Below are 13,180 nucleotides of genomic sequence, written 5' to 3' on the forward strand. Positions count from 1 at the left end.
CTGCCTAGCAGGCCCTACTGCCTGTCCCTTGGTGCATTTCTTCCCATCTCAGCCAGAATGTCACTTCCTCTCCAGCCCCGAAGACATCCTAGGCCATTCTTTGGAGCTCTTATGACAATTTGCAATGAGGAATTTCCTATGTGTATCTTTAATGACTCCCCAAAGAAGCTGTGAGCACTAGGAAATAGAGGCTCCCACGTTCCTCCCCCATGGAGCTGAGGCTGAGGCTGCCCGCACACAGCCCGAGCTCACCGGGCGTTCGTTGAATGGCTGAACCAACAAGGGAATCCCCAGCATTCCACAGCTTCCCGACGGACAGGGAAACGCTCCAGATAGCAGGATTCTCAGCCTCCAATATGACAAACTGAAGAACGTCTTTTTTAAAGCAGAGATAGCCTAATTAACTCTTCTATGCAATGATGGTTCATCAAAAAAATCACACGGAGGGACACAAAGAAGGTTTCAGGTCAGAACAGTGGTTTATGGCATGGACTGGCTGTCAGACAGCCAGTCCCTCCCACCTGTGGGTGAGGCTAAGGAGGCAGCTGAGCCTCTCACAGCACACCGGGACCCCAAACCGAGAGCGAGTCCAGCCCAGAGCACCAGCAGAACCCAGGCTAAAAGGCCTGGCTTAGAGAAAACTAATCCAGGTGATAAAATGGAATGACATGAAGGAGCGCCCATGGGCGCTGTCCTCAGATTCCTGGTGTTTTGGTGGAGTCAGAAGGACCGCCACGGTGACATGACCTGTAGCCGACCTTGAGTCAGAGGGGATTGGGGAAAGTCGTCTTCCAGCACCTGTTCAAGGTGTAATGATAAAACCGCGAGCTTGGAAAGCCATTTCTGAGTGCCTGTGACATTTCTAGAAGGGTTTGAGAAAGGAGTGACCTCTGCTGATGCTCGAGAACTAGAGCGGCCAGAGCATAGGGGCCTAAGAGATCAGAGAGGATGAAGCGTGAAGTACCGGGGATTGGCTGTGAGGCAAACGTCCATTTTAACCCCAACAAGCATTCAACTTTCTGGAAAAAAGAGCAATAGCAAATAATTACCTTCCGTGCCAGCCTGGGCGAGCTGGAATGTGCTGGAATTTTGACTCTGAAACTCCAGAGCTCCAGGTAACATGGGCCTGCTTCCCCCTCTTGGTCTACACCCATTCAGTGTCCAGGTGAGTGGAGGTTCTGCCACGTGGGTATGGCCAGGGGAGGGACAAGGAGGGGTTGCTGGCCTGTCCATGCTCTGCTCACTTCATCTGCTGAAGTAGGTCTGTGCCCGCACGAGACTTCAGTGGGTAGGCAGGAGCCCAGAGGGCAGGGCAAGGTGAGCAGCACCTGCGTGCACCACAGCATGGACCAGACGGGGAGGTGGGCTCCTCATCCAGAGAACTCAAGGCCCAGGAGGAGCAAGCCTAGACATTACCAAAGCACGCAGTCCTTCTAAGAGAAGAACTTCCCTCAACTGGAGTGTAAGAGTAGCCTTGTCTCTTATAAGTTGGCTTTGGGCCTTTACCCTAACCTCATCATAGCTGACTGAGTGTCTTTCCTCCTTGCAAGGGGACTTGGTAGGTGACAATGCAGAAGCACCTGAGAAACTGGGCTCCTACACCCATCTCCTGACCAGGATACTGGAATCTTACCAGGTGGGGGCTGAGGGAGGTGGGGCACAGAGGAAGATCAACTCTGGGCAGGATTTAGAATCTCTTCCATTTAGGAAATAAGGCCAAGGCACAGGTCTCTACCAGGCTTGTGTGTATGTGGTAACTTGAGAAATAACGGCCGTCACTCCTTTCTTACAAGCAATGGAATCATGGGGGGCTAAGACCATTGCTGACCACTAAGAAGCTCCGAGTAGGAAGGCCCTTCCTCAATTGCAATTGTCATCGTTTAAAAGTGTTTCAAAATGGCTCGCAGGTGATGGTTGGTGTGTGACATGTCCGAAGGAAACTTGAAGGGGGATTTTGGTTAATGAGGGACCCTGTGTTTGGTACGCAAGAAACCAGATTCCAAGCTGGGGATAGGATGGGACTCTGCCCTACGCTGTCCAGTAGTGGTCCATAAACCACTTGCAGGCCATTGGCACTTATAGGGTGACCAGTCCCAGATGAGCTGTGCCCTCAGTCTACAGTACATACTGTACTTCCAGGACTTAATGCAAAAAAAAAAGAAAAAAAAGATTGTTATATAGGCTGAGTTGTGTCCTCCCAAAATTCATTTGTTGAAGTCCCAATGCCCCAAACCTACAAATGGAAACGTGTTTGGAGAAGGGGTCTTTGAGAGGTAGTTAGGGTACAATGAGGCCATTAGGATGAGCCCTAATCTAGTCTGACTTACAAGAAGAGGAGATTGGACACAGACATTCCTCAAGGGAAGTCCACGTGGAGACACGGCCAGAAGGTGCCGACTGCAAGCCATGCAGAGAGGCCTCTGAAGGAACTAGCACTACCAGTGCCTTCATCTCGGACTTCTGACCTCCAGAAATAAATCTCTGTTGTTCAAGGAACCTAGCTAGTAGCAGGTCAGGACTTCATTACAGCTGCCCTAGCAAACTAATAAGAATGTCAAGTATCTCATTAAGTTTTTTGCGTTGATTACATATTGAAATGATGATGTTTTAGATATGTTAAGTATTACTAAAATTAATTTTACTTTTTTAATGTAGTAACTAGAACATTTAAAATTACATATGTAGCCCACGTTGCATTTCTATTGGACACTGCTGCCTTGAGCCAGGACTTTTTCTCATTAAGCACCAAAAATGCAATTTAGCTAGCACATTCCTCCACATGTTGGCGGGAAATGGAAGCTTATTGCACATCCTTTGGGTCCACCACAGGCAGCCAGAACCCCACATGTGCCTGTTGGTATGCATTGCTTACATTAAATGAGCACGTGAGAAGATGAAATACATCTAAAAAGAATGAGAAAATGCAAACCAAAGCCAGGAAAGAATAGAACTTATGTCAGAAGGAGGAGAGAAATATAATAAGCACCAAAATAAGGTGTTTTTCTCCTGTGGCCCAATGTCATCTCTGTGCTTTTGAAATAAATGCCAGGATTAGTGTAGCTGTGAGCATCAGGGCCTTTGGAGAATGAGCAAACTGGGGCTCCATCTGACCCTGAGGAGGCGTGGACAAGGCCCAGGGCAGAGAGCACAGCTGTGAAGAGAAGTTCTAAGAACCACGGAGAAGCATCACCAGTTTTCTGGAACTTACTGTCATTGTCAGGATGGTTTCTCTTTTCATTTCCTGTCTGTAAGGAGGTTGTAGGTCAGAAAAAGACAAGTTCTTGCAAGGACAAGGCTGGCCTTCCTGACTAGAGTCCTGTAGTCTGTTAAAAATGACCACCTTCAGTCAGAATGACCACCACAGAAGGTTGAGTGACTGAGGTTGCCTATGGATGGGCAGGGCCACCGGCCTCCACCAGGCTGCTTGCCTTATTGGATGACCCGGGTTCCGCCAGGCTCAATCTGAGCCTGTACCCACTGCATTCGCAGCGTTTAAATCGCCAGCGTTGCCTTGGTTTGACTTTACACTTAGTGAATTTTAAGGAAACAAATCACAGTTCCTATTTTTCGAAAGTGTCTTTGAGCCAGGGGACCTAATACCTCAGTTGAACCGAAGATTAAGGAGTCCCGGGGTCTGCAAGGTTATGAAATGGAAGGCAAAGGCTAGCTCTACAGTCTGATGAAACCGTGGCGGCTCTCTTGATACCGTGTGTCCCCACAGGGCCTGTCTGCTCAAGTCATTAGGGTAGCCTTTGTTGTGTATGACTGTGTGAAACCACATACATCCTTGAGCTCATTCACCTTCCAAGTTTATGCAGCTGCCCAGGGGGACAGAGAAGGCAGGCGTGACCCCTAGGACGCTGGGCAGGTAGGCAGGGAACTGGGTCCCCACCCGAGTCCCCTGCTGAGTTCACCCTGTGCGTGCAGGGAGGTGGAGGTGGGGCTCCGGGGTCGGATTATATTAAAGTCTCTGCCTTTGTGCCCTGAAATCAGCAAGGCTGAATGGATTTTCTGCTTCTTTCTATTGGACACTCTCACCGTTGAATTATGTTCTGTTATCTTTCTGTATTTCTTCCACACAAAATCATTCTTCTATTTTTGCTTTTCCACCGTTTAAAAAGTTTAAAATGCCTTTCAGCCCGGCTCCTGGTCTCTTAATCTCCTCCTTTCTCTGCACCCGCCTCACTCCTGTCTGCCTGCCCCTCCTCACTCTCCAACGTTTCTTCCTTCCTGGGCTAATAATTACTCCTTGCTCCTTCCCCATTCCATTTCTACCTCCCCTTTTGAGCATCCCCCCCAAAAGCCTCTGTTGGGTTTTATCGGGACCGAGGAGCGTTCTTTTCTGAAGGTGTGCTGAATTGTCTGTCTTATTGTGCGTGGTTGAGGCCTGGTAATTTTCAATACAGCCCTCAACCCAAGTTCTGCACTGAAAATCACCAGGCTTCTCTGTGGAGGATGGGAGTCGAAACAGCCGCTGAGCTAGAAGGGGTGGCTGGCCAGTGCTAAGTCGGCCGGAACCCAGACTGCCTGGCCATGAGGACAGATGACCCAGAACTTACAGCTCGGGGGTGTTTGGATCCCGGAGACTCTTTCAGCTGAAGCTTTGCTCTTTTTCCTTAAAATAACCTTCCTTTGACAAAGTTCACACGTTGCCTTGCACCAAACTCGAAAAAATGACGCATTTTTTTCATCATCTTGTGAACTAAAAATAGGGGTCTGGGAACAAGTTCCTGCTTTGGGTGAAATGGTTGGATTTCTTTTCTAAGTATTTGGGGTGAAATTTTCTCATCCTGTGAGTTTTTCTTTAAAAACACAGTTGTTATGAAGACAAATGTCAGGTCAGAATAATGAACCCTTTTTATGAGTTGATTCGAACCTCAGCATTTCTAAAATTCCTGAAAATCTCAATGTTAGCCAGAGTCTCATCAATTAGCCAGAATCTTCCTTGAATATTCAAAGAGATTATATGTTCATTATGATGTGCTCCTATTTAAAAAGAACCCTATTTTATCAAAGTATGAGAAAGATGTACTGTTAGGGTGGAGGAGGAGCAGAGATGGGGATCTGCTCCAGGAAAGCAAGAGTGGGGACTGGTGCATGCGCTGTGTCAGGAGAGGTTGCAGGCCACAGCAAGGTCGAGGGGCCCCCTCATGACACACCTGGGCACAGACAGGGCCCCACTCTCACTCTCAGAGCTGGCTGAAGACAGAGCTGACTGAACAAGGCCTCCTGCTGGGCCCGGGCCCCTGTGGCCCCACTGATGCTGAGGGGCCTAAACCGGAGCTCTGGATTCTTCCATTGCCTCTCATCCATTTAAACATCGGAGGCCTCTGTGGGACTTTGGGAATTCAGGGGAGTGGAGTATGCCCTTTCCCTTCACTGTGTGGGAAGCAGGTGAGTTGAAGAATGGATGGCATCCTCTTCCCTTAAGAAGTATCCCCTTGCGAGTCACAGCAGGTGAGCAAGCTGAACAGAGCCACTTCTGGGTCCTGGTGACTCAGCTGGAATCTAAGGGATACTCAGCTGCTTCTGCTCCCTGATCCCGCCAGATCAGGGTCCCTGTGCCCTGCACCCCAGTGGTCAGCCATCAGCCTCACCTGGTACCTTCTCTGCCGCCACTCTGGGAACCCAGGAAGGAGTTTCATCAGAAAGGAACGGTTTCTACTCAAGGAACGTGAAGAAATGGCGGCTCCTGGAAGCAGGAGGTTCAGAGAGCGGGGACAGATCGTCATCTGCAGGGAACGGAAGCGATCATCCTCCGGTGGAGAGCGGTGGGGAGAGAGTGGGCGCTGAGCAGCCAGGAGCCGGCTTTCCCAAGGTGCCACCACTGGATTAAGGACCTCAGATTGGAAAATAATGCTGTCTGCGGATACGGGCTTTTTCATTTGGGGCTGCGTGAACCTCCTGAGCCTCCAGCTCTTCTAAGAGTGGAGCTGGGCCAGACGTTCTCGCCAAGGTTAAAGCGATTCTTTCACTGAGATGATCTAAATCTAGATCATATTGAATCTGTTCTCTCTCTGGTGCTGAAATATTTTCCACGGTGCTCACGTTGGAAATATGAATTACCCACACTCTTCTTTCAAGCCCTGTCCAATTAGAAGTAGATGAAAATCTCCTTGGTGCAAAATCCTTTAACACAGGCAGAGGGGAAGAAGGGAATATATATTTATAGAAAATCTGATAGAAAACACAAGCACGTAACCTCAGGGTGAGCCGGGTGAGATATTTACTCAAGACTTATATTTCTTTTAAAAACAATTACTTTTGATATGTATCTAAAGTACCTCATCTGTCATTTAGGATAAAGACAGATTAAGCTTTTACCGGGGAATGAATTAGAAACTCTAGCATTCTTGGCAGCTAAGTGAACGTATGCGCTTGCAGAGAACTAAAGAAAAATCCAGTGAAGGGGACCTACAAGGAACAGTAATGTTGTCTTTGAAATGGAAATATGCTAAGGGAGGCATGCTCGCTGGAGCTTAAAGGAAACATTGAAAGTGAGAGAGATTCCCTCCCTGGGAATGTGGACTTGGGCTCTGATGACAGACTGCCAAAGATCTGGAGAATCAGACGTAGGTATTCAAAGAATGTGAGGCCATGTTAAACCAAAGGGAACAGGAACTCAGAGTGGGGGACTTCAGGTAGCACATCTCTGCCACCTCCTCCTGTCCCTGGACACTGCTCCTATCTCTGAAATTTACTCTGGGCTTATTTTGTTGTGGCTGCTGTTTTTCGAAGTACTAAAATACGACTTTTACTCCAGAATATCTTTTTTTTTTCTCGTCAGAAGTAGCTGATGGCTTCTTAGTCACATGAAAAGAGTAATTTGGAAACATTTAAATAAAACAGGGTTCTTCAGGGTATTGGATGATTCGGTCATAAGCAAGGCCTTATGACCTTATCTTATCGTAACAAGAAAAGACAAAGATGGGTAGGTGGGGTGGGCGCGCTTCGTGCCACAGGTGCACCAGGTGAGGAGCCGCAGCCTGAATTCCTGTGGGATCCCAGGTTAGGGACTCGCCTGGAATCCTGAAACCCATTGCTGCAGGAGGGTTGGGAGCAACTAGAAGCGCTGGTACATGATCTTCAGGAATAAGAACTTTGGAGAAAGGCCAACCTGGGCCAAGTCCACCACTTACCTTCAGGCCCATGACTTGCCTGCCTGATCCTCAGCCTGCTCATTGGCAACACAGACGGGGAAGACACAGCCACCCCACAAGGTGGTAGCTGGCCACAAATTCAGCCCTCCCACCTGCGGGGTGGCACAGAGAGGAGAACAGGGGCTGTGGCTGGGGACACAGCATGGGTGAGGGTAGAGCTTCCCTGGATTCAAGCCGCCAGGCTGTTCCTGAGCCTTGTTAAGCAGGCCTGGTCTGGAGTCCAGCGGTTTGACGGATGTATGGTGCAGGTGCTTGCAGTCTCTGAGGGGGAGAGCCGGGGGCTTTCCAGTCTGGACCCATCACAGAAGGTTCTGAAGTGAGGGCCACTGTGGAAGCGCAGAGAGGCTGGGCAGCAACCAGACTGGCTTCTGACGGGGGTGCTTCCTCTGAATGTCCACGTTCTTCTCAAGGCATCCACTGGATCTCATTTTTCCCCTAGGAAAATTTAGCCTCCTGTACATCAACAAATCATCACATTACCCATGTGTCAAAAGTTCAGCCACATTTTTAAGAATCAGGTACTTGGAAAGGCACTTTTAATTATTTACCATACAAAGTTTCCCTTTTTCAAAATGGTGGCAGGACCTGTATCCACATGGTACCTGCACATGGAGGAAGCTTTCTGCAAGCTTGAACTTGGAGTTGAAACACATCCTTTCTGGCAGCTGGCATCTTGGGCTGTGGCATTTATTAAGTGGGATCATTTTGGAAAGTGGCCAAATCAGGCTCCTCATCCCACTTAAGTCTCCTCACAGCCTCCCGTCACCTGCTGTCCTTCTGCCTGGCTCCAAGGCTGTCCTGAGAGACGGGTCTTGGCAGTCAGGACTGACAGTGGGAGGAGGAGGACAGGGTGGGTGAGGACGGGCTTGCAGACCACCGTGGGCAGAGGGCCATGTGATAGATAAGCCAGGGGTTGACCAGTTTAGTCAACAGACACTGCGTCCTAAGCCAGAGGGCAGGAGCCTCCAGGGAATCCTGACATCTTCCCGACATTGTCCCCTGGCGTGTGCGTCTCCCCTGTCCCCTGTGAGCCGTGGGTGGCTGCCCTACATCTCCTGACATCTCCCCGACATTGTCCCCTGGTGTTTTGGTTAACGCAGTGTGAGTCTCCCCTGACCCCTGTGAGCTGTGGGTGGCTGTCCTACTGCTGGACCCTGGCCGTAGCCTTCAGCTCGGGTCTCCTCACCATCCTTCTCTCTTGTGACACACAGATGTGGGAGGAGGCCATTGCCTTGGGCAAGGAACTCGCGGAGCAGTACGAGAACGAAATGTTTGATTATGAGCAGCTCAGTGAATTGCTGGTAGGTCTTCCTCGTTTTTGCTTGAACGACAAGAGGCAGGTCAAGCCTGCTCTCCTGGAATCTCCTTTTGCACTTTCTCCTTGGGATTCGCCCCAGGCATCCCCCAGCCTTGTCCTGGTTCTTGGTGCCATCCAGCAAGATGGCCTTGCTAATCTGCTGTTTGCTCCTGGCCCTGGCCAGCCCTTGTTACCAGACTGGGGCTCCTGTGCGTGGATTTTACATAGACACCAGCGGACCCCCTGTGTACGTGATCTGGGGAATGCAGGAGTCTCCAGGAGCTTCTTGGATTCTAAAAACCAACGCCTTCCACAAGAGGAGAGTGGACAGATGGAAGCTCTGGAAGTTTCTAAGTCCAGCCTTCTCAGCTAACCAGTCTTGTATTCAAGAGATCACATTGATGAGGTGGCAATATTTATCATTAACTTAGAGCAAAGTAATTGTAGCCTTTTTGATTCTTCTTTAATGTACCTCAGTACCCGGTCCATTCCATTCATCCACCCAGGGCCAGCCATGTAATCAAAGTGAAACAGACTGTCTCGGTGTTACACCTCTTGTGGTTATTGAAAACCCCCATGAATTACGACTGGTTGCTGAATTTGGCTTGTTTATTCAGGATCCCTTGCTGATTGATGGAGGATAAGTGAAAAAGAATGTCAAAACCATCAGTGAGATTAGATCCAGGTGCAGGCCTCCGGGCCTCCCGCCCTGCAGGAGCTGCCAAAGCTTAGAGAGCTCACAGGAGGAGCCCAGGGGAATGATGCTTAAGCCTGAACTGCACTTTCTCTTCCTTACAGAAAAAGCAGGCTCAGTTTTATGAAAACATCGTCAAAGTGATCAGACCCAAGCCCGACTATTTCGCTGTTGGCTACTATGGACAAGGGTTCCCCACCTTCCTTCGGGTAAGTTCTGTCCTACTCAGTCTGAGCTGGGATTGCAGCTGCCTGGGCAGCAATCCCTTTTCCCACGGTGCTTTGCAAGTTGAAGCCCAACTCTGAACTGGAGGAGCTGAGAATGTCTTCTTTGATGGCGTATAACCCTTAGGTTTGATTTTTCCTGAAAAGTACTCTCTTTCCAAGATTTATGTGTATTTTTAATCGTGCTAAAATATGCATAACATGAAATCTGCCATTTGAACCACTTTGGGTTGTACACCCTGTCGATCCACCCCCAGAACTTTTCATCTTGCAAAGCTAGGACTCGGTCCCCTAGCTCTCCACGCCCCCTCCAGCCTTCGGCAGCCACCTTTCTACCTTCCATGTCCATGGGTCTGACTACTCTAGGTACCTCTTGTGAGTGGGCTCAGGCAGTACTGTCTCTCTTGTGTCTGGCTTAAGGTCCACCCATGTTGTAGCAGGTGTCAGAACTTCATTCATTTTTTTTTAGGCTGAAAAACATTTTGTTGTATCAATAGACCATATTCTTTTTATCTATTTATCTCTTGATGGAAGTTTGGGTTGCTTCCACCTTTTGGCTATTGTGAATAATGCTGCTAAAATGTGTATTTGTAATCACATATAAACATTGGAGATGGATTCCCAGGGCCACCACGCTAGGAACCCACTGCATCCCTGAGGCCGGTGGGTGCTATTGGAATGTGATCAGAGTGGTAACCACCATCACCCGCCAGACTCCATTCCCCAATATTCACAGGAGGCTGGAGGAGACTCGAATGAAGAAAGGCCACCTGACCAACTAGGAAAGTGGCTTCAAGTTTCTCAAAAGCACATTCTTGGATGCCACTGACCTGAGGGTCGTGATTTCTTGCCCTGTCTTGTGGCATGTTTTTAGGACACGTGGTTTTTCCTCACCCCAGGCAGCCCGGTGTGGTTTAGGGCTACAGAATTTCCATGCCAGGAGCATGGCTGTGGTATGGGGGGGTAGGGGGCTGTGAGGCTGGCAAGGAGATCCTCCTGGTCCCAGAGCTGTGCTTCCCGGCCTACGTTTGCTGATTGCATAGGGCTCCCTGAGAGATGAGGCACCCCTTCACCTACACCCACAAGGTGCCAATGATCCCCCTACCGAGGACATGCCACTCTTTGTGGGAATGGCCCACACAGTTCTGGTCTGTTCCAGAAGGTGAGGTTGGGTGACCCCTCACTCAGGGACCCCCTAGTGACTGAGGCACCTGACTGTGAGCTCACTGCTGCCAGCCCCTCCCGCTGCCTTCACTGTGCAGTGAGGACAGTGGTGGATCAGAAAGCCAGACTGAGAGAGAGAGCAAAGGGTGTTCAGTGACGACCTCAAAAACAAACTGAAGGAGGACCTGAGGTGGCAGTCGACGCACCTGAAGTTGCGAAGGGCACTCATCAGTGCTCGTGTCTGCACGTGTGCCCTGGGGGATCTGCTGAGAGCCCACCCTGCACTGTGCAGTCCCTGCTGTACTGGGTGACAGAGAGGCCGTGGGCCCTGGGGACACTGGGCTGCCTGAGTGTGGCACCCGCTAGCTGGACTTGCAAGGAATGATGACGACATTGAGCAAGGCAGCAGCCTGCCTCGAGTCTGCCAGTGGAAAGCCTGGGACACACGTGGCCATAGGGCCAGTAGCCGCAAGTTGTGCTGGGAGCTCCAGCCACTGCGGGCTGCAGGGACAGTCCTGGGTCACTTGCACTGTCCGAGGACAAAATGCAAAGTATGAATGAAGAGTTTAATGGGCTTGATTAATATTGAACTGACTTTCCCGCCACACCTGAATAATTTTGTGGGGCTGTGGCAATATATTTATTACGCTTCACAGATCACCTGGCAGGGGTCAGTCTGACAATGACATTAGCAGTGACCACAAAGCAGGCGGAAGATGTGGTGGCCAGGCTGCTGGCAGAGGAGCCTCTGAGGAACTCGCTTTCCTCCGGCTCTGCCGTTCTCCCCGAATCAATCTGGGTTTTGCATGCATATTAATATTTATACTCCTCACAAGGAATAAATATATTTGCCTGTGTGTACATTTTCCCCTTGTTTTCTTGTTCGAAGGGACTACCTCAGCGTGCAAAGTAATTGACATTTCTGGAAAAGGGTATTAGTGTTTTCTTCTATAACTCACTAGTGTTTTTATATTAAAGCCTTTATATACATTTTTATTATTATGCTTTTTTCTAATATAAAACATAATAAATGCATGCTAGTTTCATAGTAGCCTGTTATATATTAAATCTCACTGAATTTCTGGAATGTTTGGCTTTATATTGCCTCCTAAGGTACCCATGTGGGTATTTATATTTCTAATTAAGACTACACATTACTTTGGTTTCTGCTTGGCATTAGTTTTCATAGAAATAAAACATTTTTCTTCCCTAATGGTGCTTTTAGACATACCTAAGCATAAAGTGGAAAAATCATTCAATTCTTAAACCGTTTCTTCCTCACTAATTCGTAAAAACTCAGAAGACACTGGTCCTAGAGAAGAGGGTTGTCTGAGTCTGCTCAGGTTGAAGTAACAAAATACCTTCAACTGGGTCATTGATAAACAGCAGAAATTTGTTTTCTGACTGTTCGGAGGCCGAAAAGCCAGAGCAAGATGCAGCAGACGTGACATCCGTGGGGGTCTGCTCCCCTCAAGGCAGGGGGAAGGCAGCTCTCTGGAGCCCCTGGTGACCTGATGGCCTCCCAAGTGTCCCGCTGTTAACACCGTTGCCTGGTTGATTAGGAGGGACACAAACTTGCAGACAGTAGCAGGGATCAGCTAATCGAATGTTCTAAGATTTCTCTCTATCTCTGAAAACCCATTAATTAGACAGATTTTAATTTGACTTCAGGCTGAGTCTCTGAGAGATAAATGTAAAAATATGCAGCAAAATGCTGTTCCCGGCTGCCCCTGGCTGCCTCTCTCTCTCTCTCTCTGGCGTCTGTCCAGGGATTGCTAAGATATGACAGGGCTGTGCCTGACTCATGACCAGCCAGTCCTGAGTCTTCCCAACATCTCCTGATGGAAGGGACACAGGTCCAGTGCAGCCAAGACCCACCCATGGGTTCCTACCCATGGTCTCTCCCTGCCACGGTTTCCAATTAGGTGGAGACGGCCCTGGGCAGGGGAGCCTTGACCTGGCTGTGACTCAGTTGTCATGCAGAACCCACTCGGGGATCTGTGAAGGGATGGAGAAGAACTTGCAGATGTATTTAGAGTCACTGTCACACTCATCTGGAGATGGCCTCCACAAGAGCCTTGTGTAAGGAGGGGAGCTTACCTTCATCTCTCCACCAAGGTCCCCTGACTGGCCCCTGACGGATTCTACAGCTTAGGGAGTGTCATCTGAGATGGATAAAACCCAACCCTTAGAAGAGGAGCTCTCACCTCGAGTCACCATTTACTTTCCCATTCCTTGATGAATGGGGATCCGCATGGCAACTCTGACTGCAATAAGGACAGACCTGCCATGCACCTCTCTCCAGCCTCTCACCACCAGGAGGCTGAGAGCCCAGCATCTGGGTCTGGATCCATTTCCCTTGGTTTCTGCTCTTCTGTTGCTGTCTCCCATGCTCAGGCTCTGAGGTCCCACCTTTGTCCCAGGCAATCTTAAATTCCTTCAGAAGGACAAAAAGCACTGAAGTAGAGCTGTGGGCGAGAGATCTCCCACCTCAGTTTCTTATGTGGGCTGTCCGGCTGGGTCTGGGAACCTGTGAGTACAAGAGCTGACCATCAAGAGGGAAGCATCAGAGTTTATTATTTTTGCATGTATCTGGGGATCCTCACAAGAGAGTGAAGCCCAAGGCAATGGCTAAAGCAGG

At 49.3% G+C, this 13,180-nt stretch overlaps 1 protein-coding gene across 2 annotated transcripts in view; it reads left to right on the forward strand.

Annotated features, from left to right (window-relative positions):
- Positions 1–13,180, forward strand: part of Dock1 (dedicator of cytokinesis 1) — a 441,986-nt gene that overhangs the window by 394,174 nt on the left and 34,632 nt on the right. For both annotated transcript variants that reach the window (XM_026384205.2, XM_026384206.2), the window contains exons 39-40: positions 8,372–8,461; positions 9,256–9,360. In XM_026384205.2, the coding sequence (XP_026239990.1) occupies positions 8,372–8,461; positions 9,256–9,360 (195 nt within the window). The remainder of the gene's footprint in view (positions 1–8,371; positions 8,462–9,255; positions 9,361–13,180) is intronic.

Source organism: Urocitellus parryii, chromosome 5, assembly GCF_045843805.1.
Source record: "Urocitellus parryii isolate mUroPar1 chromosome 5, mUroPar1.hap1, whole genome shotgun sequence".
Lineage (NCBI taxonomy): Eukaryota > Metazoa > Chordata > Mammalia > Rodentia > Sciuridae > Urocitellus > Urocitellus parryii.